The sequence below is a fragment of the Zonotrichia albicollis genome, chromosome 1 (assembly GCF_047830755.1).
Source record: "Zonotrichia albicollis isolate bZonAlb1 chromosome 1, bZonAlb1.hap1, whole genome shotgun sequence".
NCBI lineage: Eukaryota > Metazoa > Chordata > Aves > Passeriformes > Passerellidae > Zonotrichia > Zonotrichia albicollis.
Window position 1 is genome coordinate 122699545 of NC_133819.1, and position 17675 is coordinate 122717219.

Sequence of the window (17675 nt, forward strand, 5' to 3'; positions counted from 1 at the left end):
GGCTGCCCTCAGAGCCACGGCTCCACATGGGACACAGCTGCCCTCAGAGCCACCGCTCCATGCGGGACAGCGCTCCACATGGGACACGGCAGCTCTGAAAGCCACTGCTCTACATTGGACAGCGCTCCACATGAGACACGGCTGCCCTCAGAGCCACCGCTCCACATGGGACACGGCAGTTCTGAGAGCCACCGCTCCACATGGGACAGGGCAGCCCTCAGAGCCAGCACTCGACATGGGACACCCCTCCACACGGGACAGGGCAGCTCTCAGAGCCCCGCTCCGCACGGAACAGCGCTCCCTCAGCTTTCCGCCCCGCACCCTCCACCACTAAAGGGCACTTCCGAATCAAAACAAGGGCGCGGCGACGACGGCCCGGGCCGTGAGGCCCGGCAGTGCTGATTGGTTGCGGCTCGGTGAGCGGGGCGGGGCCAGGCGGAACGGCTTTGCTGATTGGGTGCGAAGCGGGGCGGGGCGGTACGATCGCTCTGATTGGCTCCGGCGCGGGCGAAGCTCAGGGCTGGCAGCCGTTGGCGCGCGGTTTGAAGATGGCGACGGCGGCCCAGGGCGCGCTGGGAGTGATGGACGGCAGCGGCAGCTCCGTGAGCAGCTCCGTGAGCAGCTCCGTCAGTTCGGCCACGCCGGAGGCCCTGGAGGCTGTGGCCGCGGAGTGGATGCTGGAGTTCGCCTGCTCCTGCCTGTGCCGGCACTTCGCGGAGCAGAGCGGGGCGGAGTTCTGGCGGTGGAGGGACGTTGCGCAGGGTGAGGGGCGGCGGCGGTTCGGGCTCTGCGCAGCCGCGCCCGGGACAGCGAGTCCTGAGGGGCCGCAGGGGCAGCGCCCTCCTGCACGCCGGGCACTCAAACACTCATTGCCCATCGACCACCGTGGTCAGCAGCGCTGGGGGTGATGCTCAGCTCTGTCGGGGGCCTCAGGAGATCCCCGGGCTGTGAAGGGCAGGTGTGGTATCGGCAGCACTCGCACACGGCAGCAATACAGCAGTGCGGGAAATGTTTCAGAGAACTATAGTCTGTCAGACTGAGATGAGATGAAGTGTGGTGACTGGGTTTTGAATGGAAAAATATATATTTAAAACGGGGAATAAACTTTAGAGTGAGAGTGGTTGACAACTAGAAGTAAATGTCTAAGACTCAGATAAATTTGATGGATTTTTGATGTTTTCTTCAGTGAGATGCAGTTTTCCTGACGATACCAGGTTAGAGCTTTGGGGGATGTTTTGTCTGTGTTTTATGTTCTTGACTCAGGGGAACATAGCAGTATGACTTGTTTAAACTTGTGCAAAGAATGGAATACAATGGCACACAGAATGATTACTAAGTAGGTTGATATGGGATATGGTAAGAAATCTAATGATAACTTACTACAGTGCTTTGAATGGGAGGCTGCTAGATTAAGTTATTTATGTTGCTTCTCTATGTGTGGCCTTTAGACTGCAGCTCAGCAGGAGAATTGTACTGAGGTTTTGTGCAGGTGGGAAGCAGAGACACTGTCAATGCAAAAGCAGAGTGAAAAGATCTCCTGGGAAGACTGAGTGTGTTAGTAGAAACTATTAATAAAGTTGTACAGAATTCAAGGTCATGGGGAAATAACAAGTAATAGCAAATCTTGAACTTGCTCCTACTCTGTTCAGCAACAGAGGAAAGAGTTTGGCACTCTAAGATTATTAAGTCACTATTGTAGAAGTCTTTGGGAAGAGCTTAGCACAGTCATAGAATTGTAATAGAAAAGTAGGTGTGGTTTTTTCCGTAGAAACACAGAATTGTTACTCTTGCACGTGACAAAGGGAGACGCTACAGAAATAATGATTGTCTGTCAACAAGAAAATAAATTCAAATTGAAGCAAGTGCAGAAAGGTAGGAAGGCTGTGGTTCCAGATAATACTCAGCAGCTCCTTTGAACCCCAACTGTTCTGTGATTCACTTTTCATTTTGAATGGTTCTGTATTATGCTGTGAAGATGAATTACTATATCCAGCACATTAGCATAAGAAATTCACAGTAACCTGAATGATGGGAATAAGCTCATGATAGTTCCCTTTTTAAAATATGTAATAATTCTTGTGACCTTCCACCCTTGCAAGGAGGATTTTCCTTGTAAATTTACATTTCTGAGTAAGCTTTCCATGTAGCTTTTACTGCTTTATTTCTGTAAGTTGCTATAGCAACATGCTATACCAGTCTGTCTGTGGCTCAAGGTTTGTGGGCATTCCCTGGAAGTGCTCTTTGGAGCTGACAGCTGTCTTTTGTAGTACCCTACTTACCAAAAAAAAAACCCCTACATTTAATACTATGGTCTTTGAATTGGATGAATATAAGCCTGTGATTAATTCTGCTGTTTCTTCAGAAAAGGATATATTCTTCTGGTCAAGCTCTTAAATATTATTTCAGTTGTTTTAGCAAGGAAGAATACTATTTAAGTGGGCTTCATTGGTTTCTTAAGGAATTAGAAATTTAGTAAAATGTGGTAACACAGTTTCTACTATATATCTAGCCACACTGTGGCAGTGCTGGAGCAAAACTGACTTAACTTTTCTCTTCTTTTCCAGTTCTTATTAATGGCCTCTCCCAAATACCTCCACATCAGAAAAAAGCAGTCTATCTCTGTCAGCTTTTGATAAGAATTGCACAAGGAAAAAGCCTAGGTAAATACTCAGGTTCTTTTTTTCAAGTGTTTAAAAATAGTTGCATGAACTTTTGCAGAGGTAAATTAGAAATGTTTTCACATAGCCTTTACTATGCATATATATATATTTAAAATATAGATATAGCTATATATAAATAAATTGGATAAATTTCACTTTTTGGACTATCTTTTTTACACATGTGACTGAGCTGTCTGCAGCACTGGTGTTACTCTGTGCTGACTGACTTAGCTGCATGGAGTTTGAATGACCATATGCTTCTTAAATTACCAGGCTTTTTTTGTCAGAGTAGTATCAACAAAAGAAATATACTGGAAAGACCTGACTGGCTCTTAGTGAGCAATACTTACAAGTTTAAAACTCAGGATATGTGTTCTTTTCTGCACATTTCACTCTAGAGATTAAAGTAGGACAGACAGCAGGAATGAGAAGGTGGATGAAAAGGATGTCTGCCCATGTTTCCTACGGAAGACTGTAAGATCTCGGCTGGCAGCAAGTCCTTGGGGCTCTTACTCACTCCATCTTCTGTTTGGCTGCATTTGCAACTTGTTGGTTTAGCCAAAATAATTTTGTTTTGAGTTTCTGGAAGACTAACTTCTTTTTATTCCACTGTTTGATAAAGCTCTTTGGAATGTAAAGACTTCAGAAGTAGTCTTGAAAGCATAAGCATGGAAGAAAAAAGTGTATTCTAGCCTAGCAATGCCGCAAAGTCTTGTTTTTATACAATTAAATTTCCTACGTTGTTTATCAGGTATTATGGCATCCTGATTTAGTTTAGCTTGGGAATCAAATTCTAATATTTGAAATAGTTCATAAAATTATTTAAAATAGTATACAAATTATGAAATTTTTGTCCTAATGCTCTAAATTGTATTATTGCATATAACACTTGAGAATATTACTTCACTGTGTGTTTTTCTTATCAGTGGAGAGTGATCTGTGTGGTGAGGAAGATTGCATGTGTATATGGAAAGCTAATGGATGGTAGCTTTGCTATTTTTCTAGTTATTAAAATATTTGATCTGTGATGATCACACAGACGAGGTGTTTCAGCTCTCTAGGAGCTCAACACTTTTGTTTCACACTATTAAACAATATGAAGTGTCATGTTACTTGAGACGTTTTTGTTTTAGTTATGTGTGTACATGCACATAATACTGTTTGAAATTTCATTGTTTGACATTGTAGTGGATAAAAAATAATTTTTCTCTTCATTATTGTGTAAATTGCTTACCTTCTGTCTGAAAAATACTTAATGAAAGGGATCAGTTATTAAGAGAGATTCTGCTGATACCATAAAATGAAGACATAAGTGAGGCTGTAGTTCAGTGAACATCTGGAATTAAGCCGACACTGCCATGGGAAAGAAGCACTTGTGCCAGCTCCTCCTGCATCTGTTACATTGGCACACTCACTTGTGCAGGTGTGCAACGACCAGGCTGGGAAACTGCTTGAGTGTTAAGGGGATGAATATTGGGCTAGACTAGATTTCTGCCAGAACTGGTCACTGATCCTTTGCTGGGAGTTTGCAAAACCTTGGTGTTGGCCCAGCAGTACAGTGGCATGGGGGGTTGCTTCTGCTTTTTAAGTGACACTCCTGTGTAGACCTGTTTGAGTTTCCCTCATGGTTTAAGCACTTCAAATACAACAGAAAGTTAAGACATGGAAATAGTGATAGACACAGGAAGAAAAAACAACTTACCATGGTGATTGTATTACAAAATTAATAGTATCAATATCAAATGTTGTGAAATCTCATGCTAAGTTTAATGCATTATTAATGCCAGACCAAATACCTAATTGCAAGTGGCATTTTAAGTGAAAAATGATTAGCTGACATAATAGCCCCTGAAAATGCATCAGTAATGTTAGTAGCAAGGGTAGGAAGAACCAGTCTCTGAAAAGAAGACAGTTGCTTTGGGTATCTTAAACACCTAAAACTTGAGGAAAAAGGAATTGAAATTGTATAGTACGTATTAGTTTACTGCATATTACTGCATACTGTAATCTATTTAATTTTATCCTACAATTTTTATGAGTACTTTGTTTTTTTCTCCCTCTAAGGATTACAGTTTGAAAATGATAAAAGAATTTCACCTTTGGAATCTGCTCTGTCTTTCTGGACTTTACTTGAAAGGGAAGAAATTAAACTGGAAAAACTTCATGAAGAAATTCGTCGCTTGATTCAAATTCAGGTCTGTGTGACTTACTCATAATGCTTCAGGATGCTACCTACTGATTGGGAATGAGTAGCTGGAATGCTGCCTGGCAGGAAAGGGCCTGAGGGTGCTGGTCAACAGCAGCTGAACAAGAGCCAGTGTGTGCCCAGGTGGCCAAGAAGGCCAATGGCGCCTGGCTGGTATCCAGAACAGTGCGGCCATCAGGACCAGGACAGTGATTGTCCCCTGGGCTCAGCGCTGGTGAGGCCACAGCTCAAATCCTGTGTTCAGTTCTGGGCCCCTCAGGACAAGAAAGACTTTGAGGTACTGGGGAGTGTCCAGAGAAGGGCAAAGGAGCTGGGGAAAGGTCTCGTGAAAGGTCTGGAGCACAAGCCTTGCAAGGAGCAGCTGAGGGAGCTGGGAGTGTTTAGCCTGGACAAAAGGAGGCTCAGGGTGACCTTGTTATTCTCTGCAACTGCCTGAAAGGAGACTGGAGCCATGTGGGAGTTTGTCTCCTCTCCCAGGTGGCTAGTGACAGGATGAGAGGAAATGGCCTCAAGTTGTGCCAGGGGAGATTTAGATTGGGTATAAGGAAAAACTTTCACACAAAGGGTTGCACAACATTGGAACAGATAGCCCAGGGAATTGCTGGAGACATGATCCTTGGAAGTGTTTGAAAAAAACATGTGTATATGGCACTTGAGGATATGGTTTCATGGTGAACATGGTGGTGTGTGTTAGGTTGATGGTTGGACTTGATGACCTTAAAGGTCTTTTCCAGCCTTAAAAATTCTATCTTACTAAAACAGAGCCCTTTTTACCAAAATCTTGGACTATTAGCAGACTGAACTGAATTTTCAGTTTTAGTACAGAGTAAATAGATCTGTACAGGGCACCTTTTTTATCTCATATAGTTCCTGTTTGGCAGTTTTTCAAACAAATTTTAACTGGTACAATCTAAGAAAGATACCAATTGAAAAAAATTTCAAAACTAATTTCAGAACTAACTGTTAGAAGTAGATATGTGTCAGTAACTCTTAAATATATAAACTGAATTTTTGGAGTCTTAGAAAACTGTAGAATTGTGAATTCTCTTGCTTTTTCTGAATCTCAGGTGGAAAGTATTTAATCATATCTTTTAATTATATTTCTTGTAGATTGTTGCTGTCCATATGGAAAACAGGTATTTCAGGGAAGCTGCTGAAGTTCTTGAAAGGCTGTTCACAGACTCTGAATCAGATAAGGTAGTAACTTGTTTAAATTGCATTAAAAGGTCTTGACTTTCAGGGGAGAAAAAGGGGAGTTGGTTTCCAAAGCTAGCAAATCCTACCTGCATAACTTCAATCTCATTATTGTCTGTGCAGTCACTTTCATACCTATGTCTCTTTAGAATACAAAAGGAAATTTGTGACCAGGATATTGATAGACAAATGGGATGATTTTTGTGGGAGTAAAATGCTTTTAGTAGGAGTTGTCCTTCATCCCCTCTTCCACTTCATATAAGGAGTGAGATGGCACTACAAATTCTGGGAATTTGATAGTGCTGACTACTAACAGCCAATTTGCAGATTTCTATTGTAGTGGACTCTGTCACCTCTGATTAGTGTTCTATGTACCAAAGCATCCCAGGAAGGAAAACTCATTAGCTTCTGTAGTACAGAGTGAATGCTATTATGCCTCTGACAGGAAAAGACAACATGTATGTTGGGCCACCTCCTGGTTTGAAGTTGGCTGCATCATTCAGAAAGTTGCAAGTTTGAGTGAATAACTCGCTAATATAATAGTTGGTGCATAACTCTCTAATATAATAGTTAGTGCACACACTTGAATTTGCTGGAGTAGAGAAAAGAGCAACAGAAGAACTGTAGGTGAAGAGAAGTTAAAAATGCTTCCTATATCCTCAACTGGTATATTAGGACACATGTTCTATGTAAGTAGTAGCCTGTGTATAATTACTCCTCAGATACACTTCCATTCAGAGGATTTGGATGTTTGGAAAGTGTAGATTGTGGTAATAGTGCTGAAATTCATGAATAAAAATGTAACCTATACACAGGCTGGATTGGCTTCTGTAAAATTCAAAGGGATTGGTAGACAAAATGAGAATTTCTAATTATCAATATTGATGTATCCTTAATGCTGCTGTACTAAGTTTTCCTTCTCCTGAATACTGTACACCCCTTTCAATGGCAGTTTTTTGAGATAGCAAATGAGAAGAGAGAACTGAGTAATGGGTGGTTTTTTCTGAGTGTTTTTCCTCCACTGACAGCCCTGCTTTCAGTGTTATTCATAAAGGAAATGAAAATGTAAATCTCTGGTCAGTTACACTTGACCATTTATGAGCACATAAGGTAAATAACTGGCATAATGTCTAGGTGACTCTAGAACTGTTTCAAACTGCAGCAGAACTGTATAGGGATATGCAGGAAACTGTGTAATCATCATGTTGAGCTTTCTGTATTTCCTGTTTTGCATAGATACCAAGTTTGCTGCAGGATTGTGTTGTATAAAGCTGTGCTTTTCTTAGCCTTTAAGGGTGAAGCTGGCAACCATAATTAAAACCAAGGATCCATATGTTCCTCTTCTCCAAAGCTTCAGTTACAGTCTTTTGATAAGTAAAATCAAGTCTTACATTGAACTTTTCATGAAAGAAAATGAAACTAACTTCTTAATGCAGGTATGTTGAAAGTATTTTGAAAACTTTTGAAAAAATTTACCTGATACAGTTAAATAGATTTCTCTTTCCAAGGGAGTTGTTTAGGCAATATTCAATTACTGTATTAGATGAAAAGGAAACTGCCTTCCTTTGGATTGTCTTATTTTCAACCTTTTTGTTATAATTAATATGTCTTGGAGGAAGTTAGTAGGAAAGAGACTCCTCTTAAATATCTTCTATGAATGTTTTTCCCACAACTTTTTGATTAGAAAAATAGTTAGGACATTAGTGTAATTAAAACAAGAGCTGCTTAAGAGATGCAGTTCTGATGTGAGACTCCTTTAAAAATGTAACTTTATATTTAATGCTTATTTTATTTAAGCCTACATGTCTTCCCATACTAAAGATAAAAAAATCAAGACCTGTTAATTTGAATAAAAGCTTTAGGAATGTCAGGGGAGTTAGGAGATAGAAAACTATTATTGCTGTTTTCCTGTAAATACAAATGTTCCTTACAAACAGTCTCACTCAGAAGTGATTTAAAATTGGCAAGAACAACATTCCTTCTTCAGTTCATCTTCAGGAGGATTGTAAAGAATTTCTCTTATGTTTACTTCGTATAAAAGAATATTGAATTATTCAATTACAAAAGCACAGATGTCTAAAGGTAATAAGAAGCAAATTTTAAATAAACAATCCTGAAGTTCCTCTGTGTTTTTCATTCTCTTACCAGAGAGACTGGACAACTTATTACATACACTCAAAGTATAATACAAGGAATACTTTTTAATGGTTTGACTTGAATGTCAGTTTTCAAGTTTATTTTTCAAGGCTCTTTCTTTGAGTCTAAGAGGAAGTGGAGGCTTGGAGGTGTCAGAGAAGGCCCAGAATTCCATACTAACATGCCTAAGGCCCTCGCTGCCTGCATCCTCACTGCCTGCATGTTTGTCCTGCTGTCACCCACATTGCAAATCTTACTTTGAACAGTTACTCTGGCACATGGAGGAGAGAACTTTGTGAGGAATTCCCACTTCTGTGCAGCACTCAGGTCTCCCAGCAATGCACCCTGTCTTCTCTGCAGAAGAACATTCTAGCTTTAACTGCTAATTTCTCTTTCTTCTAGTGCCAGATGTAGAAGTATAATCATAGAGTAATTTGGATTGAAAGGAATCTTTAAAGGTAGTTTAGTGCAACCCACAATAAGCAACCCTGCAGTAAGCAGGGGCATCTTTAATTAGATCAGGTTGTTTAGAGCCCCATTCAACCTGGCCTTGAAGGTTTTCAGGGATCAGACATCAACCACCTTGCTGGGCAGAATGTTCTATGTTTTGCCACTCTCATCATAAACAAAACAAAATTCTTCCTTATATCTAATCCAAATCTACCCTCATTTAGTTTAAAACCATTAACTCTTGTCCTACCTCTACAAGCCCTGGTAAGAGGTAAAGTCCCATCATTATTCAGTATAGGAGGTCCTTCTAGGTACTCTATAAGGAGTAATGAATTACTACTTCCTTCTCTTGGCAATGGAGGAGAAATAATCCTAGTTTATGGCTAGAAGTTTGAGCAGGATGTTAGAAATATTTTTTGCCAGTGCAAAAAAGGTTCTATTACAAGCCTCAAGTCTGCTTAGACATGTCTTTTGAACATGCTACATGTATGCTTTGTCCTGCCATGTGCTACAGAACTAGATAAACTTGACACCTGTCAGTTTTAGTTTCTAACCTAGTTAAAAAGACCAGATTTGGAGTACTTTGATAGTATTTGCAGTCTCAGTTAAGTTCTGTAATTTACTTAACACATTCTTAAGTTCACTCATTATGCGACTATTTGTTGTATTTCTTTGTGTCCATATAAAAATCAGTTGCAGCTATGACTAAAATTTCTCCAAGTTGTTAGTTGATAAAGATCTTTATGGATTTCAACTTAACATGCTAAAGTTGTTTTGAAACTACTTCTTTAATGTTAATACCTCTGAAATGTCTGTCAAATAAGCACTGCTAGTTCTAATAAAAAGTATGCATGTTAAACTTAGTGCAAACTCCTATCTAGGTACTGCCTGGCTTTAATTTTAACATATCAGTTGTATTTCTCACAGGAAGCCACAAAACATGTGGTGTCTAAAGGATTGGGAGCAACAGCATTGCAGAACAGATCTGTGAAAGTCAATGAAAATGGCAGAAGTGATTTGGAAACAAAACATAGGTTTGTTATTAAGTATTATACTGCTAAGGGATGTACTTGGACAGTAACATGAAACTTGTAGATCAAAGAGTAGATAAAAGGGGGGGGGCACTAAATTCCAAATTGCTGTCCAATAGAAAATTAGTTACAAGCACATTCCCTATTTTCTTTAAATGTGTTTTCTTCTGTGGTTGTTACTTTTGGCATTTACATGAAAAAGCTCATCATTAAGTTTAATTATTTGTGAGGTTGCAGAATTTGCAGTTTAAACAGCTGTCAGTCCATAATAATATAAGTACAAAAAAGACTTTGCTTTTTTAATGCTTGGTTGAACTCCTTTTAGTTCTAATTTCAGGCTATAGGTCATCTCAAGAAGAAAAAGAATAAGGAAATTTATTAAGTCTTACATTTTTCTTACAGCTGAACCCTTAATGATGCTAGTGTGGAGGGAAATAGTTACATTGCTTCATGATTCTGACAGTGCAAACCTTCAGAACAATTACATGATTATTTTGGAAAATGCTAATATTCTAGGTTTATCACCACTTGTTCAGGGTGAATAAATTGCTGGCTTTAGCTGGGATAGAGTCTATATTTCTTCATTTTTGTACTTGGAATACTTGGCATCATTTAGTTAAGAAGACACTGATGCAGACAGTATAGAGGAAGACAAGTCATAAGATTTTTTTTAATTTGTTTTTTTAGAAGGGCAGCTCCTGACACATCTGAGAGATATGACTAAACACTCGTTCAAAAATACCTATGGAAATAATTCCTAATGAAAAATAGAAGTGCAAAATACCTCTTATCTTCAACTTAAATGTCTTGGGGACAGGCTGCCCAAGGAAGTGGTCACATTACCAAACCTGATAAAGTTCAAGAAATATTTGCATAGTGGCCTTAGATACATGGTGTGAGTCCTGGGGATGTCTGTGCAGAGGTAAAAGCTGAACTCAGTGATCCCTGTGGGTCCCTTCCAACTCGGCAGATTCTGTATTTCTCCTCCAGGTATAGGGAGGCAAGGTTAAGAGGGTGAATGCATTGATGCAGTCAGTTATTGTATGCCACTGCTTCTACAGAGAAGATTCTTTCATTAAAATATTGTTGAATTATATAAATGGCAAGTTGCTGCCTAGGAAATAATTTTTTTGTCTTTTCTTTTTAAGGTTGGTGAAAGAGAAACAGTATATCACAAATAAGTCATCTGGAGTCATAACAAAACCCATAGCAAGGTGAAGAAATTTGTGTTATTGTTCTGGTCACAGACTTTTCATCAAGTACTTTGTATTTTTACTTCAGATCTGTGTTCTTTGCAGGAAATGTTCAGGACAGAAGCCCAAAGAGAGCAGAGTTCTTCAGAGTGAGTATTAGTTTATTTTTACAATTTCAAACGCTTAATCCAATCACATTGGATAGTACTTAAAAATAATGCAGAAATGGTTGTGGTGGATAAAAACACTCCAAGTTGTGTATGGTTTCTGCACAAATGCAGATTTGGTGGTTGCCATATTTAGGAAGCTATGAAGTGGCTTAAGGTTCTCCAGCAATTAATTTTGCAAAATCATTGACTGTTTTCTGGTTTGCTTGGTTGGTTTACAGGACTTATGGTATCCTGTCCAAAAGAAAGCTGACAGCAGTACTGAAATTCATTTCTTTCTGAATTCTGTGCTAGATAACCTGATTAGGAAGGAACTAAAGAAGTTAGCTGATTGGAAAAACAAATTGTATTGTAAAATGTACAAAGTCAGGATGTTTGTGTGATTTCCTGGTATTACTTCTTAAAAACCTAACACAGATAATATAATAGTTATAAGTAAGTTCTTAAGACCATTAGCACCCTCTTACCACAGCAAGATGATGTTATAGTTCCTGCACAAGGCCATGTTGTATAAGGAAGAACAAACTCTTAAGATGCCTTGAGTGCTTGTTGCAGTTAAAACCTGATAAATCTACTTGGAAATGATGGAATTTGTATACAAAGAATCATAGCTCTCATTGGTTCTTACTTCCCATTCTATGTAAAATGAAACTAGTGTATATAGTAAAAATGTTTTTACCAAAATTAAATGTTTTGTTATTATGTACCAATTTTTACCTAATAGTTTAAAATATTATTCTGTGAGCTCTATTGTATAGAAATTAGGGTGGGTTTTTTCAATAGTCTGTTTTTTGAAGCCCTTGGACTATGGCAAGGTTCATGTGTATTCATTTATAAAAGTATGTATGTAAAGAGACATTGAAATTTTCCCAATCTGTCAAAGCATATCAAAATAGTGTACATCTTGTCAGGTCTAAATAGTAAAATGCAAAACTGCTGCCTTGATGTTGACTCCTCTTTGTTTTGGATTTATGTTAACTGTCTTCTAGGTCTTACCAACATTCAAAATGTGGGACAAAACGAAGTTTCTTTGGCATGTAGCCGAAGAAGACAGGTTTGTACCTATTCTCTCTTCTAAACAGAGATAAAATGAATCGGCATGCACAGATTTTTTTTCCTCAGTTTTAATTTTTAAATCTAGTGCTTAGATTTAAGACTCTGTAGCTTACTCAAGTGCTACAGTTCCTGAAATTGTTACAGTCCCTTTCTTTTAAAGACAGGAAATATAACATATTTTTACTGTCTCAAGTACTGCTGTTGCTAATGCTTCCAAGGCTTTTATTTGTTGAAATACACCATTACCAAAGCTTAGTGTGAAATAAAAAATTCTTTCCACGGTTTGGATTAAAGAATTCAGGATGTAATTTGCCTGTGAGAATTTTGGGCAGTTATCTGAGGCAACTCATTTTCCATCTTAAAAGCTTAAAAATTTAGCAGTTTTATAACTCAATACTTTTTTATGTGATGTAAAAACATTTACTTGGGAAACTGCTCTAGTTTGTATAAATCAAATGGTAGGGTCTTCTTATAATGCTACATTTCAAATGGCCCTTTGTGCACTCTTTGTGGGTACGCCTACTTCATTGAATTACATTAAAATAACCCTACTGGGTTCACTAATGCTAGAATTCCCATTGATAGGATGTGCAGAAGTGTATGCCTTAATAGAATGCAATTTGAAGTTGATTTGATGTTGGGGTCTTTCAAGCTGATTTTTGATTATAGCCAATTTTCCTTCATGAGCATTCAGCATTTTATCATGGTAACTGAAGAAATTAACATTGAATATGTGTATTGCCATTGCTGGATTCCTCTTCATAATATCTCTTAGGAAGCAATGTGGAGTCTTTCCGTTTAGATTATAGTACAAGTTGACATCATATATCCATTTTGATGTGAGGTGTTTCATTTTCTGTTGTTCATTTTGATATTTCATTTTTCATATAACAGGGAAGACGAAATCTGTTTTGTTTTTTTTTTTTCTGGAGGAGAGTTATACTTCCTCCTATTTCTTTAAGCATTTTTACTGAAGTTGATGTACTGATTACATCTTCAGTTACATGCTGTCCTCAAATGAGTTGAAGTCCTAATGAGACCTCATTCTTGAAGTTTAAGCCCCTATAAAGAGATTTTTCACTTTTTCACAAATCTCAGGAATAGTTAGATCACTGACAATCTGTTTAAAAGCTGCAGATAAAACCAGTGCCCTAAAAAAAAAAAAGCATCACTTACTGGATTTGCCTTTAAAGACAAAATTACTTTATTCTTGCATATACTTGGATAGGTACCTTGTTAGGCAGTTGCTGGTAAGCATGACCCCTTCCATCAAGCTTGTTTTCAACATCAAGAATTAAACTGTTTGGACCACAATGACACAGAGCTAATGAAAGCTTTGTAGTCACATATTTTTGTGCTGAGCTGGTCTGTTACGGGGTCACCTACAAGCACTGTGTCTAGGTCTAGGGCTTACACACACATCTTGTTAGAAAAAAATAGGAGTTGTTTGCTTAATTATGTTGTTAGAGTTCAGCCTTAATTGAAATATAAGGACTAAATTTGTAGAGAACTGCATCTGACAGGGGCATTGAAAATTTTAAGAGAACTTAAATGAAACTTAACATTCAGAACTGTGTTTCTTTCAACGCTTAGAAAAGTTGTAGGCATCTGCTCCTCTGTTATATTTATGCCTTACTCCCTACCACTAAAACCTCATAAATGTTTTATAGAAAGCAATGATAATTGGCCTTTTAAACAATAAATCTGCTCCTCTTCTTAATCATCTGGGTTATAAAATTGTCCACATGCATGAAAGAATGCAATGAATGTCAAGCTGTTGACTTCTAGAACTTCCTTTTCCATGTAGTCCCTCATTCAATGTTGGCATTGTTTGCTCTTGTTTTGTAAATGGCATTTCATTGCAATGGTTCAGTGCCCATTTTCAGCCTTTCATTGCAGTGTTTTCAGTTAGCTGCATAGAACAATCTGCAGTGCTATTGAAGGGACACATACTTTATTTTCTCATTCCTAAATTAGGGGATGCAAGTGTCACAGAATTTAGAGAACTATTTGTACTCAATTTTATATCCAGCAATTATATGGCAAGTCCTTTGAGTTGTCTAAAATCTAGATGATACTTGATTTAAATTAGCAATGTGTCTGAAAATCTGAGTGTTTAGAGTTTTGTCAGACTTGTATGGAATGAAAAAATCATATATTTAAAGCTGAAGGACAAAAAGCTCTGACTCAGAGCAGAGTCCCCTAATGCATAAAGGAGACAGGTTACTAGAGCAGAACTGACTCAAAGGAATAACAAGATCTTCAGATTTGTGAGTGAATGTCTTCACATTCTGCCTGGCTAAGTGAAGCATGCTCTGCTGGTGTTCAGAGCTGGCCAGATGTCACATTGTTGCTGTGGACCAGGCACTGTGCTGATGTGAGCTCAAGCGTAGTGCTGCATTATGTCCAGGCTTTCCACCACTCCTGTAACAGTGCAGAGCTGGAATCTACATAAGTTCTGTCCCACAAGGGACAGAGAGCTGGTCAGTGAGTGGGGCAGGGGGCAAGTTACTGCTCTGTTCTGTTCCTCACTGAAGAGTCAGTCCCTGATTTACCTGTAAAGCAGGCCCTCATTTATACAATAGATGGAAGAAATTTATTTTTTTAAAAAGCTCAATGTGAGCAATTAAAAATCAAAACAAGCTAAAAACAACCCTTTTAACAGCAAATGTAATTAATCATTGCAAGTAACAAGGGTTGTGATTGTCTCTTTTGATGAAAGTATTTGAATTATCTGGTGCTGTAGGTCAAGCATAACTGTGTTACTTGAATAAAGATTTTATTTAGTAAAGTTTTCTGGCATGCTCTGAAATGAGATGAACTACATTATTCAAATGGAATCTCTGGCCTTTTAATAATAGTAGAAAAAAAAGCTATTCACTGCTAATGTTGCAAAAGATCTGTGGAACAGGAAGAATTAGAAAAAGGAAGTATTTTTGATAAAGGGTAAACTACTTTAGTGAAATTTTAGGTTCCTAACTGTGTAGAAATACAGTTGAACTACTATTACTTGTAATTCTTTCACTGCTTAGTGAAGTTTGTCAGTGATCAGAGTTTACTGAAAAGACCCTGATACTTGCATTAAGCTGGAATAAATCCAGCTTTGAGATTTGAAGTTTGGTCTTTATACACCTCAGTTTGCACTTTGTGTAGATGCCACATTTTCCCCTTTTGGAGAAAAACCAGGATACAGTTTTGATCTGTTACAGTTTTGAGGCTGAATGTTACCTAAGTTCCTTCCCACTCAGAGACTCCCCCTTGTCTTGCATGTCTGAGCCCTGCTGCAATTTTTAGAAGTTTAAATTAACAGAAGGGTGGAACCATGCAGAATAGCACTTAAAATTTTCACTCGGCCAGAGACTGTACTGATGATGCTTACAAGTGCAGAATCTTTCTAAGATCCCAAAGGGGTTCCATGTCATTAAGAAATAAATTTATTTTTTCCTCCTATTTCCATGGATATGGGTTCTTGTGCCACTGACAGTCATATTGGCTGGGTGTTCCTGCTGCTCATCCTCCCTTTGTGCACAAGCAGGAGGGTATGCATTTGTGTAATGGCAGCAGCCATAAGATTTACATTTCCACTGGGTACATTATTTTCAGAGTTAAGTGATGTTTGTCCCCCTTTAATTCACATTTCCTTGCACTTACCAGATCTACTAGCTGGCTTTAAGCTGAGGCTATTCCTTTGCACCTGCATTTCCCTTTGTGCCCAGTTCTTTACAATTTTGAAGTTTTCAATTGTAAAGGATAGCCATAACATGATTCTGTAAAGTTCTCTTCTGCTCTATAGCCAATGCCATTTATCCATTTGATAGTTGGAAGTGATATGTTACTTGTAGGAGGAGGTTTTATACATACTCTGGGAAACCAACCTTTTATTCCACCAAGCTATAAATTTTAGGCTGTCAGATTCAGCCATTTACAATTCTTATGGCTCTTGTAATGTTCTATAAACATTTTTTACTTCCAATCCTGTTACTCCAATTAACCCAGGGCTTTATTAACACAGATCCCCTTTGGGAGCCCCCATAAAGCTCTAAAGGTTCAGTTAAAAATGTATCATTTATCTCTAGTTTCAAGATATGGTGCTCAAAAAAAACCCTCTGACATGTGTACTCTAACAATTAGAGAGCTGTTTGAAAGCTTACTTTTATATTTGCTATAAGCTCTCACATTAATACCTTTCTCTGTTCAAAAATCTGCTGTTTTTCTTGCCCTAGAAATGGACTCCGAAAGAAGACCTGGAGCTGAAACTGGGAGTAAAGGAGTTTGGAGTGGGTAACTGGGCTAAAATTTTAGCCCATGGTGACTTCGACAACCGAACAAGTGTCATGTTGAAAGACCGGTGGAGAACATTGAGCAAGATCAAACAAAGTTGATTTGGACTACAGGAACCAACTCTTCTTGACCTTTCCCTACATAAGGACCTACTCTAGCTTTTCAGAATAACATCTTATTTTAGTGTCAGTGTGTCCAGCAGTGCTGCTGACATAAAACATGAAATAGTAATACGTGTAAAACATTTGTGTAAGCTCACCTACTCTGGTAATGATGACTTAAATGTAAATTCTGGCCTTTTTTGCTACATGCAATAACAGATAACCTAGATTCTGAAATGTGAAAATGTTTGTAGTGATTTAAGAAATGTCTGTTATGTAAATAGGGGTATTAGATCTGACTGGCAACATTTTTAGTTTGATGGAGGCTAATAAAAAGTCAAATGTTCTGTATTTTTAAAGGGCTGTATCTCTTTTTAGATTGACCTTTTCAGAATTTTACTTCCTGCCATATAACCCATTCTAATTTGTTTTGCTTCACTTTGAAATTTAGGTCAGATTTGACATTTCTATAAGTTTTACCAAAAAGTATGCATGTATTAGTATTGCTAATTTTCTGAGATGATGGTTTGTTGGGGGTTTTTTCTGCAGTTAAAAAGCGTAAATTCATATAATAACGTATTTTTAAGTAACAAAGGGACTGGTTAGTCTTTTACACGGAAAGAAACCCTATTACACTAGCACTTAGCATTTCTTGGTTAGCTTGTGACACCTACCTTGTCTTGATCAGTGCCTTCTTCCAGACCAGCAGGAAAGGGAAAGCGCAAAAACACATGGCCAAAGTGGGGCTCAGTAATGAGTCTACACTGTCAGTGACAGCAAAGATACATTTTAATGGAGGTCACTATCAAGGTCTCTGCTGGCCACTGCAACTCTCCTGCTCATGGGAGACTGGGACAGATGGATGATGGCACTAGCCTCTATCTCTGGATTCAGATCATTTGGAAGAGATTTCCACAATCTCAGAAAACTCATGCATTCCACTGTCATACTGGTGTGAGTCTAGTGACTTGAACTAACATAATACAGCATTCTTTTAAAAGCGAAATCCCCTGAATTCAGATATTTTCTGTACTTTTTTTTCATGGCTAAGGTTTTTATTTTCCAAGAACCTTTTAAGAACAAGCACCTGTCTGAATTGGTCATATTAAAACAAAGCTCTCTGAGCTACTTTTCCCCATTAAAAAGGAAAACATATAGTTATGAAGTCTGAAACATTCAGAAAGTATTAAAATAATCTCT

The 17675-nt window shown here is 38.3% G+C and overlaps 1 protein-coding gene across 1 annotated transcript; it reads left to right on the forward strand.

Moving 5' to 3' along the window:
• Positions 1 to 484: 484 nt before the first annotated feature.
• TERF1 (telomeric repeat binding factor 1) lies at positions 485 to 17050 on the forward strand. The gene is made up of 10 exons (XM_005479689.3): positions 485 to 762; positions 2565 to 2660; positions 4725 to 4855; positions 5977 to 6063; positions 7347 to 7496; positions 9574 to 9680; positions 10826 to 10891; positions 10976 to 11019; positions 12027 to 12091; positions 16317 to 17050. Exons 1-10 carry the CDS (start codon positions 549 to 551, stop codon positions 16473 to 16475), a joined length of 1119 nt encoding a protein of 372 aa, XP_005479746.2. The 5' UTR covers positions 485 to 548; the 3' UTR covers positions 16476 to 17050.
• Positions 17051 to 17675: the final 625 nt, after the last annotated feature.